This window comes from Larimichthys crocea, chromosome XIII, assembly GCF_000972845.2.
Source record: "Larimichthys crocea isolate SSNF chromosome XIII, L_crocea_2.0, whole genome shotgun sequence".
NCBI classification, from domain to species: Eukaryota; Metazoa; Chordata; class Actinopteri; family Sciaenidae; genus Larimichthys; species Larimichthys crocea.
This window is the reverse complement of record NC_040023.1, coordinates 24,506,710-24,519,479: the sequence shown is the minus strand read 5'-3', so window position 1 is coordinate 24,519,479 and position 12,770 is coordinate 24,506,710. Positions and strand designations below refer to the sequence as shown.

Sequence of the window (12,770 nt, the reverse complement as noted above, 5' to 3'; positions counted from 1 at the left end):
CATTATTGGAAGTAGTCATCAACTCAGAGCTACTCTCACCACTATCACTCCGCCCATTAACACACATTAACGCACACACACATACACACACACACACACACACACACACACACACACAGGAGAAATCATTATCTGTCAATATGGACATTTGGACATCTGGAGGGGACTTTGATGTACCTGTCTCTATTTCAACCTCTTCACCACAGTTTGGTGCTAAGAGGAAGTGACCTCTGTGACAGGGCACCGCTACAGACCAGTGTCCATGCTAAATTAGGATTAATTTAGGAGGGGTCTTTAAAATTGGCTACTGTGAAGTGTTTACCAAAGACAGAACCAGATGAGGAACTGCAATTTCACCTCATTCTATTTCCAACAGCCAAACAATAGGCGAGGCGTCCCACGATATTGAATGTAACAAGCTGTGATCAGGAGGGCTGGTAATTTAGCGTGTGCGTGAAGGAGAGAGCACAAAAAGAGACCGAAAAATATCTTGGACAACAACCGGAATAAAAGAAATAAGTGAATTACCAAGGCCTGGTAAAAAGCATGAAAACTATCTGACAGATTCTCGGTGTGAGCAGTATGTCTGAGTCCATGACATAAAATGTAGTTTTTGTTTTCCTGCTCTCATCTTATCTGATATCTTTATATAGATAGGGAGGATTTTTGCAGGTAAACAACAAAGACGGGTCTGTCAGCAATTTAAAAGCACAAGCTACTTTTACTGAAAGCATTCAGACATTCTACACACAACCAACACACTTTAAGATCGTTCTTTCCTAACAAAATTTTGTACAGTGGTCCCACGTTTATCCCAGAGGATACGTTCTAAAAAACCCCCGCAATAAACGAATCCGCGAAGTAAGTTTTACAATTATTATACATGTTTTAAGGCCGTAAAACCCCTAACCACACACTTTTATACACCTTTTTACATGCATTTTGTACAGTACTCCCTTAATTAATCAGGACGCAGAACACATGTGCAGAACACAATGCGCGTTCATACTGTACAGTACGCTGTAAAAAAAAGCATGCAAAATTACACACAAAAAAATCCGCGAAACAGTGAGTCCGCGAAAAGTGAACCGCGTTATAGCGAGGGACGACTGTATTTTCATATCTGCAAATTACTCTAAGTGTGATGTGCTAATTCACACGTAGACAATCTGTTCTTCATTAGTGCGTTAATATACAGTAAAAACTGAAACTCATGTTTGCCTAAACTAATCACTTAGTTCAATATTGTTTGAAGACTGGCATGACAGAATCAATTCTCGTCCATTTATGAGAATACGTCACAAACAAAATGTGTCCATGATGATAAAAGCTACAGCTCTCTGTTGTTATTGCACTGAAAACAAGTTACTAAGACTTGTTTCTAATTTTTTGCTAAATACCAGGAGGACTTAGCAAGGATGCAAGTAGTGACTGATGTGTCTAACTTTTCTGTCAGTTTCAGAGACTGGAAAAATTGATGGTGTGCAGTCTGGAGAATGTATTTTGAGGTCATGTTAGTTCCTCTATTTACAATCCTTTGCGCTGCAATAACAGTGAGGGGAAGTGCACAGTTGAATTTGAGTTTGAATTTAAATTAAAAACCTGCAAAAGACTTGGATGGAAAAATACCTTTGGAGAGAATTTAAAAGGAAAACTTTTTACGCTGTTATGAAAGCAGTGTTTGCTCGCCATTTTCTGATGTAATACAGCAGCAGTAACTATCTAATCATATTTAAGGTAGTAAGGAGTATTTCACGTTTAAATCCGTAGCACTTGTTACTCTTACCTCAGAATGAACTCTCTGAACATGGGAGTGCAGGTTCCCCTTCTGGGAGAAGGAGGCAGGGCAGAAAATGCACAGGTGAGGTTTCTCTCCAGTGTGTCTCACCATGTGAGTCTGCAGCACCACCTTCTGGTTGAAAGCCTTGCCGCAATGTGTGCACTTATAGGGCCTCTCACCTGATGGAAGGTCAAACGAGTCAAATTTAATACACTGAAGACAACTTGAGTTTGCTGCAATTTTTATAATCTAAATAAATAACTTAAGGTATAAAGGTATGCAGTGAATCCAAAGTTAAATACTTAAAGATGTCCTTAATTACTTCTCTCTATTGTTTGAATAATTTTAGTATAAGCAGCCTGTGAGGCTGATTAGAATGTTAGATATTTGAAAACAATAAAGATGAAGTATTTACTTGAGCTAAAAAAATGTATTTTGTCACCATGGCACTGACATAAGGCCATCTCTGGTATTATTTCATGCTGAAAAGAGGTGAGTCCAATACAATCTTGTAACCTTAACCACTCTGTGCACCAGAGAAAGTGAGAGAAGGCAGAAAGCATATTGTGTGTGCCTTCTCCTTTGTGTGTCTCCCAAAGCGACTCTTCACCTCATCGGCTTAAGAGCTGTTTGAGATTCGAGGCACAGAGGAATCATCTCCATCCACCATTAGTCATCCAGCGAGCCAGCCAACCAAACAAATTAACATGTGGATGATGGGTAAACAACATGTGGGTAGAAGCTGCTGGCTGCATTACCTAAACCCAGACCAGCTGAACAAGCACACATCCACGCAATGATATTAGAGTTAAACATTAAGCAGCATATCAAAATTCTACCCACACGACATCTCTGCGTGACAGCTGAGAGATGAACTGAGCTGAGGTGTAGAGTCCTCCGAGCTGGAGGGTAAACGCAGCGAACTGCTCAGGTGGCGTTAAGTCATTGAGTTAATCAGGCAGAACTTAATCAGACGAGGTCCAGTTTAGAGAGACTTCAGTTATATAATACTTTCTCGAATTAAATTTAGGGGACATTAAAAAACCTGCTAACTCTTCTGTCTGTGCCGCCGCTGCCCACACACCCGCCGAGTCTCCTGCTGTGCCCACGAATTAAGGCAGTGGAACAGCATGCTACCAAGCTACCAAGCCCCCGGTACCAGTGCCCACCCACACTTTAGAAAACATCGACTTCAGATTTTGAGGAACATGCAGGAACAACACTATCCCCGTCTTCGCATGGGCGTTCTATGTAACCTGAGCGCCTCGTACCCCTTTTTTCTGTGCTTTTCACTCACCTGTGTGTATTCGTATGTGCCTAACAAGCTGGCTGGGCTTTTTAAAAGCCTTTCCGCAGTGGTGGCAGCTGTTTGTGAACCCACTGCGGTCAATGTTTTTCTTGTAGTTTCTGGAACTCGAGGTGAGCGGCCTGTGGAGGAAGTAAACACAAGAAATGTCAATTTTGTTTTAGGCCAGGCAGATTTATTTGTATAGCACCTTTCAAGGCGAACTGCATTTATGTAATACTTGAAAGGGAGTGAGAAGAAACACAAGGCAGTATGAAAACACGCATTGATATGGGCATGTAATTGGCTTCGTATTCCACATAAAAAAATCACTACACTGTAAATAATCATCATTCCTTAGTTATGCATTGTTTAATATTGTTTTCCTATTTAAAGATGTTTGTGCTGTTCGCCTAATTACAACCTCTACTGTACAAATCCTCCTTCTTTGGTGTTTTGCCTGTATGAGATTGTGCTAGATTAGTCAACACTGGCAGACACTCACTAGACATTAGTACAGTCAGCTCTCTGGTTAGTGTGATAGTCTTAACAGGCAGTATGATGTCAGTGTGTGGGTGATTTTCTCTATTGAGTTTTATAGCCTACAGCTCCAGCACCTAATTTAAGTCTGACACCAGACAAGCTGTGTTTTTATCCTCAATAAAACTAGTAAACTTATTTCCCCCTGAACCCAATCATTTTAGACAATATCTTTAATTTCCACGTGCACAGTTATGAGCTGATAGAGCGCCTCCTCCTGAGCTTTTGTTGTTGCAAGGCTCAACATAAAAGGACTTTTGCCCTCGCGTTGGCTTATTTGCGGCTTTATTCGTGCTAATGAAAATCTTGTGGATTTAATTCATGAGAATAAATGAGAACGTACAAAGTTGTCACTTCCTGTTCGCTAAATGCCAAGGCAAAATCTTTCAGTGACTGGACATGCATGTCCTCGTGCAGTCAATGAAAGCTTTTGCAAAAGTATCAAATGTTACATTTTGATGGAGGTTGGTTTTGTCCGTTAACATAACCAGCTTCATTTTGTAACACCTGCTCCCACTCCAACAAGAATTTCAAAAGAATGTTTTTTTTTTTTTCATTTTAAAGTGGTGCTGCCTCTTTATATTCTCACTGCCGTTTCAGATGCCCCTCAGTCTGCAACAGTTCTGAATATAAATTGTCTACAGCTGATGGATTCTCTTTTAACTTTGAGCAGTTTTCTAGCTGTCTTGGTTTAAAAGAAATAAATCTATATCTGCGACCCTGTCTGACCTCATCTTGACGTGGCACTTCATGTGCTCCTTGAGGTGCGCAGATGTCTTGAACTCCTTGTCGCAGTTCTTGCAGGTGTAGACCTTGATGCCCGACAGCTCTTTCCGGTGCTCCTCCAAGTGCAGAGAGAGCTGGCTCTGGAGAATGAACTCATCTCCGCACTCCACACAGATCAAATTCTGCGGTGTTAGGCAGCAAAGGCAGCAGTGGACACAAAACAGAGGAAGAAGGTTTTTTCGTAACGAGCGGTGAATTCAAATCCACAGTGGGTTTTTATGTCTGATTGGTCAGCTGGCTAACTAACCTCCTCCTTCTCGTGCAGCATGACGTGAGATTTGAGGCTGGCAATGCGGGAGAACTTTTTATGGCAAACCGGGCAGGTGAAGTCTGAGGTCGTGTGCGTGGACTTGTGGAGTGTGAGGTTGAACTCCACATTAAAAGTCTGTGGGCACTGGTCACATCGGTGAGGCTGCAAGCGAGAGAGGACAAGTTAGAGGGAAGTAGTGAATAATGTAAGTGTAAATGATCTCAGACGGGTCGCTCTGCAACATGCAGTTCATTCACACTCTTGGTGGAAACTGAAGCATTGATTGAGGTGCTGCCTTCACTGACTTAAACAACTATACCTGCTGTGAACTTGAAAAGCTATCCACCTGTCCTACTTTAAAAAGTGTCTCCTAGAACTATGGATGGAATTCTGCAAACAAATGGGTGTGTTAAAACATAATATTTCACCTCATCATCTAATCCCAAACAGTGTTTTTATGGGTGAGGGAGAAACATGAAGAAAGACCACAGTGATCTACAAGTGCAGAATATTACCGGACAACATAAAAATGATTTCCCTCAAGGTAGAAATGGCCCTGATATTAAATTCCATTTCTATTGGGAGAGCTGACTGACTTGATTTTAGAGTACTTTCTCGACGTGGTGAAGGCTGAGAGCAATGCCGCTGAGTCTTATTCAGAGTGGCAGACCCCGAGGCTACTGCTCCTCAGCCTGGAGAGAATGTCTATGTAAGTGAGGATAGTAGCCTTGAAATTGAAATGGCCCACGACTACAGGTGCAGTTGCAAATTATGTCCCATTATCATCTTTTCATGCCAGAAGAGATGGTCGACGGAGGAGACCAAAGCAGAGAGATTATGGAAGTTTTCCTTAGGCTAACATTCTTGTTAATGACATGGAGTAAAACCTAGCCGCTTATCTAGTCTTGTCTTGTGTGTGTTGTGTGTCACAGTGAGTGAGAGAGAGAGAGAGAGAGAGAGAGAGAGAGAGAGAGAGAGAGGGAGGGAGAATAAGAGAGAGCAAGTGTAGGTGCATTTGAAAAACAGAGAGGGTGTAGATGTGAGTGTGAGCTATAAGCAGCTGATAAATATGGAGAAGAAGACACATTTACACAAATATTCCCGCATGAATTAACACCTTAAAAAGCCCTGCACTACTCACTTATTTTAATGCACATTTATTTTGGGTCATTGATTAAATATATAACAAAAAAACAGGTGTTGTTTCGCTCAGCATCTGCCCCGTGTATGAAGGATCAGTCTTTGCCGCAGCGGCTCAGGGTTTGAATCTGACCTGTGGCCCTTTGCTCCATGTCATTCCCCATCTCTCTAGTTATAGCTGCCTCTTTCAAATAAAAGCTTGAAAAAGGCCACACACAAAAAAAAAAAAAGTTAAAAAAACACCCGTTGCACTTTTGAAGAAGTTTCCAAATAAATCAGAAACAAAAGCCAACAGCGGAAGCTCTGAAGATTAAGAGCAATATGTGTTTTAGGATGTTCCTCTGTTGGACCACAAATATGAGCAGGTGGAATGGAAATTCAAACAAATAGCCACTGAAACAGATTTACTATTATTAGTAACTGAATACTGCAGCAGATGAAATTGCAGTTGGGATGGAGGGGGTGTAATATTCATACTGGGCACTACAGCCAGCGGTTTCTGGACTGGATTAAGCAACTTTGGTCCTTCTGAGCACAGTATCAGTCATAGTTCTGCTATAACTGCTCTGCCCATCCACAACACAAAAGAAGAACAGCAGCATGACGCAGTTTTTCACGGGAATGACTCACAGCAAACCCACTCCTGCATACTATGACTGAAGCAGCCCCACGTACTGTAATCTTGTCAGATAAACATTTTGAGAACTACCAGATTGATTTTTCATTCACCAGAGAGTCAGACCGTGACATTTCAACGCAATAGTTCCCACCGTTCAAAGTTCAGAGGCAGAGAACATGTTGCGCTCAATTTCTTCCCAGACACGGAAGAAATACACGTCTTACACATCCCAGCACCAGTTTATTCAATCAACTCAACCGAGGCTACACTCATTCACATCTTCACTATTAGCAAGCACTGTCTTAACTGAAAACATGTGTTGGTATAAAATACTGTGAGAAAGTGCGCCTTGCTGCTGTGTGCAACATGTTTTCAGAAGCTTCGGAAGCAGTTGGCACCAAATATAGTGATTGGCAAGACAAAGTTGTGACCTGTGCCGAGGCTGCCAAATAAACAATGGCATGCATGGCAGCTTTTACACTTCTGCATTGTGAAAAATCGCCGGAGCGCAAACAATCCGGGACACCTCCAGCTTTAACGCCTCTAGCCTGGCCCAAATCCAAACTGTAGCTGGGACACAGCCACCCAACTAAAGCAGGTAAGTTATGTTCTTCTTCACCCATGCCAAACTCAGGTGAAGGTGGAAAGTTTCCTCTATTCCCACAAGGTGTTTTTGTTGTGCTTTGTAAAGGTAATTAACAGATGAGGCTTGCTGCCCTAACAAATCTCTGTGCTTTTATATACACTGTGGTGCCTGGCCAACTCTTGACTTTGTCTGCGTTAATAGGGGTTCAAATGTTCAAACAATGATTGCAAACACTTGGGCGCTGTACTTGCCTTATCGTTGATCTCATGTTCTCGGAGATGCTTCTGCAGCTGGCTCTCGGTGGTAAAGATCTGAGAGCATATCGTGCACTTCTTGTCCTTGAGCTCTCCATCGCTGAAACTTTCTGCCTTGGCGTCACTGGGATCTGCATCTTTTTAAGTGCAAGAAAGAACACTTCAATAGCTTTATCTGGTTCGAGAGGCTTGCTCGTGGCAAGAACAGCTGAAGTAGTTGATATGCTGCATTTTCTTTTTATCCCCTTTAGTTGCACAGGAGCAATATTCAAATGAAGCCATCATATGAATGTCTTCTCTACAAAACGTCAAAGAAGTGGTAGATGTTAATGAGGTCGAATACTAACAACACACACACACACACACACTATGACTTGAAATCCATATGAAAATATATCAAAGTGGGGTCTCAGTTCAAGCATTAAGCAAGAATATGTTAGTTTCACATGAATAAAGGCTTTTCATTTAATATCTTTGAGCTGTATTGTTCTATTGGTTTGTTTATTGTGATCTCTATTAGTTGTTCCCTTGGCAACAACTACTCTTCCCGGGTCGGTATAAAATTTCAATTGTACAGTACCATACTAAGCAAAAGTCTTTGTCGGGTAGTCTTAAGCAATAAACATCAAAGATATGACAGCAATCTTTTGTTTGAGCCTCTTTGTATTTTTCCTATATTCAATACTTGATAGATTTCACTGTTAGAGAATACAGTGATATCTCTGTTTTTGTTTTTCCTGTCAGGATGGACACTTTAACTTTACATCAACACTTCTAAAAGCGATGACTGTGTGCATGATGGAGTAAAATTACATTTTTAATTCGCCTTATTTGCAAATGCACTTGCAGTGTTGTGCAAAGAAAACTGTTTATATCTCATATCATTTTTTTTTTCTCTGTGAACCTGTTGTCAGTGTTTGTAACAGAACTTCTGATGTCGATATTCAACAGTTTGGCTCAACACACGCCCATCTTGGCTGTCACCGTCACGGACATTGTAATGACAGTAGGGCGCTTAATTACACGAAATTAACCCAATGTAACGTTTTAATGTGACGCTATCGTATAGTGTTTGTTTTTACGGTCAACTCATTTGCACTTAATAACGTAATTGTGTATTAACTTAGCATTCAAGTTGCCCGACTAACGTGTCGTTATAACTAAGCTGACCTAAATATTGTAATCCGACGGTGACATTAAAATGCCAGTGAACTGAGCGGACAGTGCACCGCTACTTTGGGTGCCGTCCATTGGTGAACATGACTACTTATTGACAGTACACCGCTGCTCCATCAGCAGCTGGACAGCCGAGCGAGACAACAATAACAATGGCCAACATTTGTGGCGTGCTAGCCTGGGAGCTAGCGGTAGCGAAGCGGGCTAGTTAGCAACAACAAGCTAACGACGTATTAGTAATAAACAAATATAAAGTGTAAAAAAAAAGCGCGCGGAGACTAACGGCACACAACGCCGCGGCTCTTCCCCTCGCGGACACCAATTTAGAATGGAAGCCAATAAGAAGAGGCACCGAGATGTTATTAATATCATTCCGCCTCAATCACTCCTTCGCCGCACAAAGCAAAGCCCACCCGCAATACTATATCCGGGGACTATATACACCACATTGAAGTGTTATTATAAAAGATACAGAGATGTTTGCCCAAATAATAGCGGATTATTTGGATAGCCGATAATCTGTATTTTTTATTCCTTGCATTTTGGTACTTGTTACCTGTTTCGTCGCTGCTTTTAACTCTCTGTTTGCGAGGCCGGCCCCGCGGCATAGTTCCAGTACTCAGGGTGGGTGTGCTGTGAACGATTTGCTTTTCAAAATGGCGACTCGCTCATCTGTAGACAGCATTGTGCCCGTGAAGACACACAGCTGCACGGAGTAGGGAGACATCTACCGTCTGCCCCATTGTACATGCACCCTCAGGTGCACACACTGGCAATGGAGCGAGCTACTAGAATTATGAATAACTAATGAGTGAAATATTCATATAATGTGGCATACACAGTCTAGTTCTAGTTCATTTCTGTCATTTTGCAGACATAATTTTTTTTTGTTCTCCTCAAATCAAGATATGAGTTAATAACATATTTAAATGTATATTCAAGAGAAATAGTCTTGATTGCATCCATAGCTGTAGACTGTTAGTCAACACTCAGGGGCCCCTAAAAGTACTTTGTACATATCAACACTGCCAACTTGCTGTATATACCTCTGTACAATATATTTTATTTTATCGTATTTACTATTGCTTTTTGATATTTTATTATGTATAGTTTGCTTTATAGTATATTTTATTCTTATGTTGTCACTTGTCACTTTGTGTAATGCTGCTGCTGCACTATAATTTCCCAGCTTGGGATAAATAAAGTATATCTATCTATCTATAAAAGCCCCATTGTGTGTGTTGTTTTGTGGTAACATAACTGTACTAACTTAAAAAAAAACAAGGCCCTGCAGGAAGGTACTGCATTCTTACCCTCTCTGTCTAACATAGGCAACATTTTTAACATTTAACCAGGGTATAAATAAAGTCTCCATGGCTCATTTTTGATTTTTAAACAGTATGCAACAGTAAACACACTGTTAAAAGTAAAAAGTACCATAACTGTCCCTACTTTCCTGTCACTCTTCAGCTGTCACTGTCCAAAATAAAGATTCAAAAGCCCAAAAGTAATCTTAAATGTTGAAATGTTCATGTCCTATCATCGGGCAAGCTATTCACAAATGTAACAAAGTCAGACTTAAATTCAACTAGAGAGAAAGTATCTTATCCTGAGTGTTATGAACACGCTGTGTTGTATGTCTGTGAAGATTCTCAGTCATCTAGGTCAGGGGTTCCCAAACTTTTCAGTCCACGATCCCCAAAATAACGGTGCCAGTGACAACCCGGACTATCCCTAGAGGTGGTAGAAGTACACAAACATTGTGCGCAACATCACACATGCACTAATAATAATATACTAATATTGAAACACAAGCATAACACCACAAAAAAATAACAGTATTATTTATAATCGAGCAACTATAATATAATTTCAACATTAACCTTGCCTAATGAGACTATTATTAGGTAACAATTTTTTATCTTTTGTTACAATTGATGCTAAGATATGCTAATTCTAATAGATTAACATATTTTGTTTAATAACATTTTATGTTTAATGTCCCGACACCCACTTTGGAAACCACTGATCTAGGCCATAGTGTCCATTGAAGAGTAAAATAGACAGTTGGACTTGCTTAAATTCTTGAAGATGTTTCACCTCAAATCCATGAAGTTCAATTCAGAACTAAAGAAACTACTGTATTGTATTGTATCATATTTCATTAATGTATGTATTGTATTCATTTAAAATCAAAGAGGAAAATCATTGGAAAGTTGTGGTTGTGCTATACGATAAAAAACACCACAAAATATATAAATATTGATTGCCAGTGGGACATAGTATAGAGATATTACTGTATTATTATTGATACTAACAGTACATTTTAAGTAATGTTTATAAAGTTATCCATGGCATAGTTTATGTCCATTAGGAGTATCAGACTTAACAGTAGCATAAAGTGTTAAATATCAGTTCAGCATTGCCACATATATATATCGTGTTCATTTTTAAAAGGATATAAACTGCCCATTAACACCAGCAGAGGGAGGCAATGAGTTATGAATGGCTTTGGTCATTTATGGGCCAGTAATCATAGAGACGCCAACACGCTGACTGTGCTGATGTTCCTGTTTAGGACTGTTCTGCTGATCTCAACTGCAACTCAACACAAAGACTGTTTTCACCTCAGAACATATCTGGATATGAACGTGTTAACGACTCGCAGCTAAATGATGTATAACCACGGGGTGAATATCCTACCCAACACTTGAAACTGACCTTACATTCCAACTGAAAGACACACAGGCAGCTCACACACCCACACATAAATACATAGAGGATTATTTAGGCATGTTAAAGACTAGATCCATGTCTCTTTTTAAATATTTGTCCCTGTTCATAATCTGGTGTTGGTATTGATAACATCTCTTCTTAAATGCACAATGACAGGAAGTTAAAAGAATTTATGTGTTCAGTCGACACAAATAGACACTCTATATATGGAATACAGACCAATGGGAAGCAGAGCTGTGTGTTGAAATAAAGGAAGAAGGGCAGAGTATGGATGTCCAGAGTGGAACAAAAACTCTTTGTGAATTCATTTGTTAATTGATTTGGTGACCAAATAGAAAATAAATCCTGCAGTTCCATCTGGTCACCTCGTGTGGAATATCTTGAATTTTTAGATCTTAGAAACAGGAAAGTCAGGGAAATTTGTGTCTCATTGAAAGAACATTTACAAACGGAAAGACGTTTGGGAGTAGAAGGTAATGAAATTTTATCTCAAGGTCAGTGTCATCCTGACCCGAAATCTGCTTTTAAAAGTGTCTACTCTACATTTTTATGCGATATGCAAATGTGTGAGTTTAGCATTATCATTCAGTTATTGCAAAATTCCAGCGAAATGACTGGTTAAAACCTGTATGTTCTGTTATCTAATGAACCACAGCCTATTGTTCTTCAAAAAAAAAAAGAAAAAATCCCACGTACACACCAGGATTATGTGCAACTTAAACATCTTATCATGGCCATAAATAGACGCCCATCTGTTATATGAATGTATCTTTAGCAGGACGTAAATCACGCTGTATCTGAGCCTGATTGCCTCAGCAACATTTTTCCCTGATACAGGCCTACAGGTGGGAAGACGTGACTCTTTGCCGTGGTTTTCTTTGTTTCTCAAAAAAAGGGGAAGTCAGCCCCCTTGACTTTTAGTGGATAAGCAACCAACCAAGTGCGTGTTCATTGTGTAAGAACATCTGTTCCTGCCAGGCCGCCAGTTACTCTGCCTGTCCTCTCGCGGCTTGCACAGGCCACTGATCGTACCGCAGAAAACAAAAGACTGGACATCACTCTGACCTTGTGGGATTGTCCACGCCTCTCTTTTCTCCCTCTCCTTTTTTTTTCTCTCTCTCTCTCTGTGGTTTGCTGTCTTCCCTCTCACCGCAGTCAAGAGGAGAGTGATCAATCATTAAAATTGGCATGGGCTCTGGGAGTGGGATCGTCAGGAAGCCCACCTCCTGTAGGAGACGTGTTGTAAAAAACATGCTGAGAGTGAGGGAGAGTATGAGGGAGCTGCTGCTGCTGCTGTTGTTCACTCTCTAGCCTTGTCATTCATGCTAACAAGCTTCACCAACAACACTGACATCAATGATACTGGCTTTTCCACAGACCGGGGCGAGACATGAGTCAGACTTGAAAATGCGGTGCTTGTTTGCACCACTTTGCAGATGAGGTATCTAGTGAAAAACTGCTGTGCAATTAAAGATTCATTCCTTGATTTCTTAGCTATCAGAAGCTTGAATTGCAATTTAATGACATCAGACTATTCACAGTCAGAACAGAAACATTCCTTGACTGAGAGGTCTTCTTGCTGTTTTGGCTTGCATGTTTTTTTTTTTCCCCCCCCTTT

The 12,770-nt window shown here is 40.5% G+C and overlaps 1 protein-coding gene across 2 annotated transcripts in view; it reads right to left on the bottom strand.

Moving 5' to 3' along the window:
- znf236 (zinc finger protein 236) overlaps positions 1 to 9,109 on the bottom strand; it is a 52,218-nt gene extending 43,109 nt beyond the window's left edge. Inside the window, exons 1-6 of one of the 2 annotated variants that reach the window (XM_019264926.2) lie at positions 8,973 to 9,109; positions 7,238 to 7,377; positions 4,639 to 4,803; positions 4,335 to 4,513; positions 3,078 to 3,208; positions 1,787 to 1,959 (exon numbers count right to left, since the gene is read on the bottom strand). In XM_019264926.2, the coding sequence (XP_019120471.1) occupies positions 1,787 to 1,959; positions 3,078 to 3,208; positions 4,335 to 4,513; positions 4,639 to 4,803; positions 7,238 to 7,377; positions 8,973 to 9,024 (840 nt within the window). In that variant the 5' untranslated portion in view covers positions 9,025 to 9,109. The remainder of the gene's footprint in view (positions 1 to 1,786; positions 1,960 to 3,077; positions 3,209 to 4,334; positions 4,514 to 4,638; positions 4,804 to 7,237; positions 7,378 to 8,972) is intronic. The other variant, XM_019264927.2, reaches the window with a different exon arrangement.
- Between the last annotated feature and the right edge of the window lie 3,661 nt (positions 9,110 to 12,770).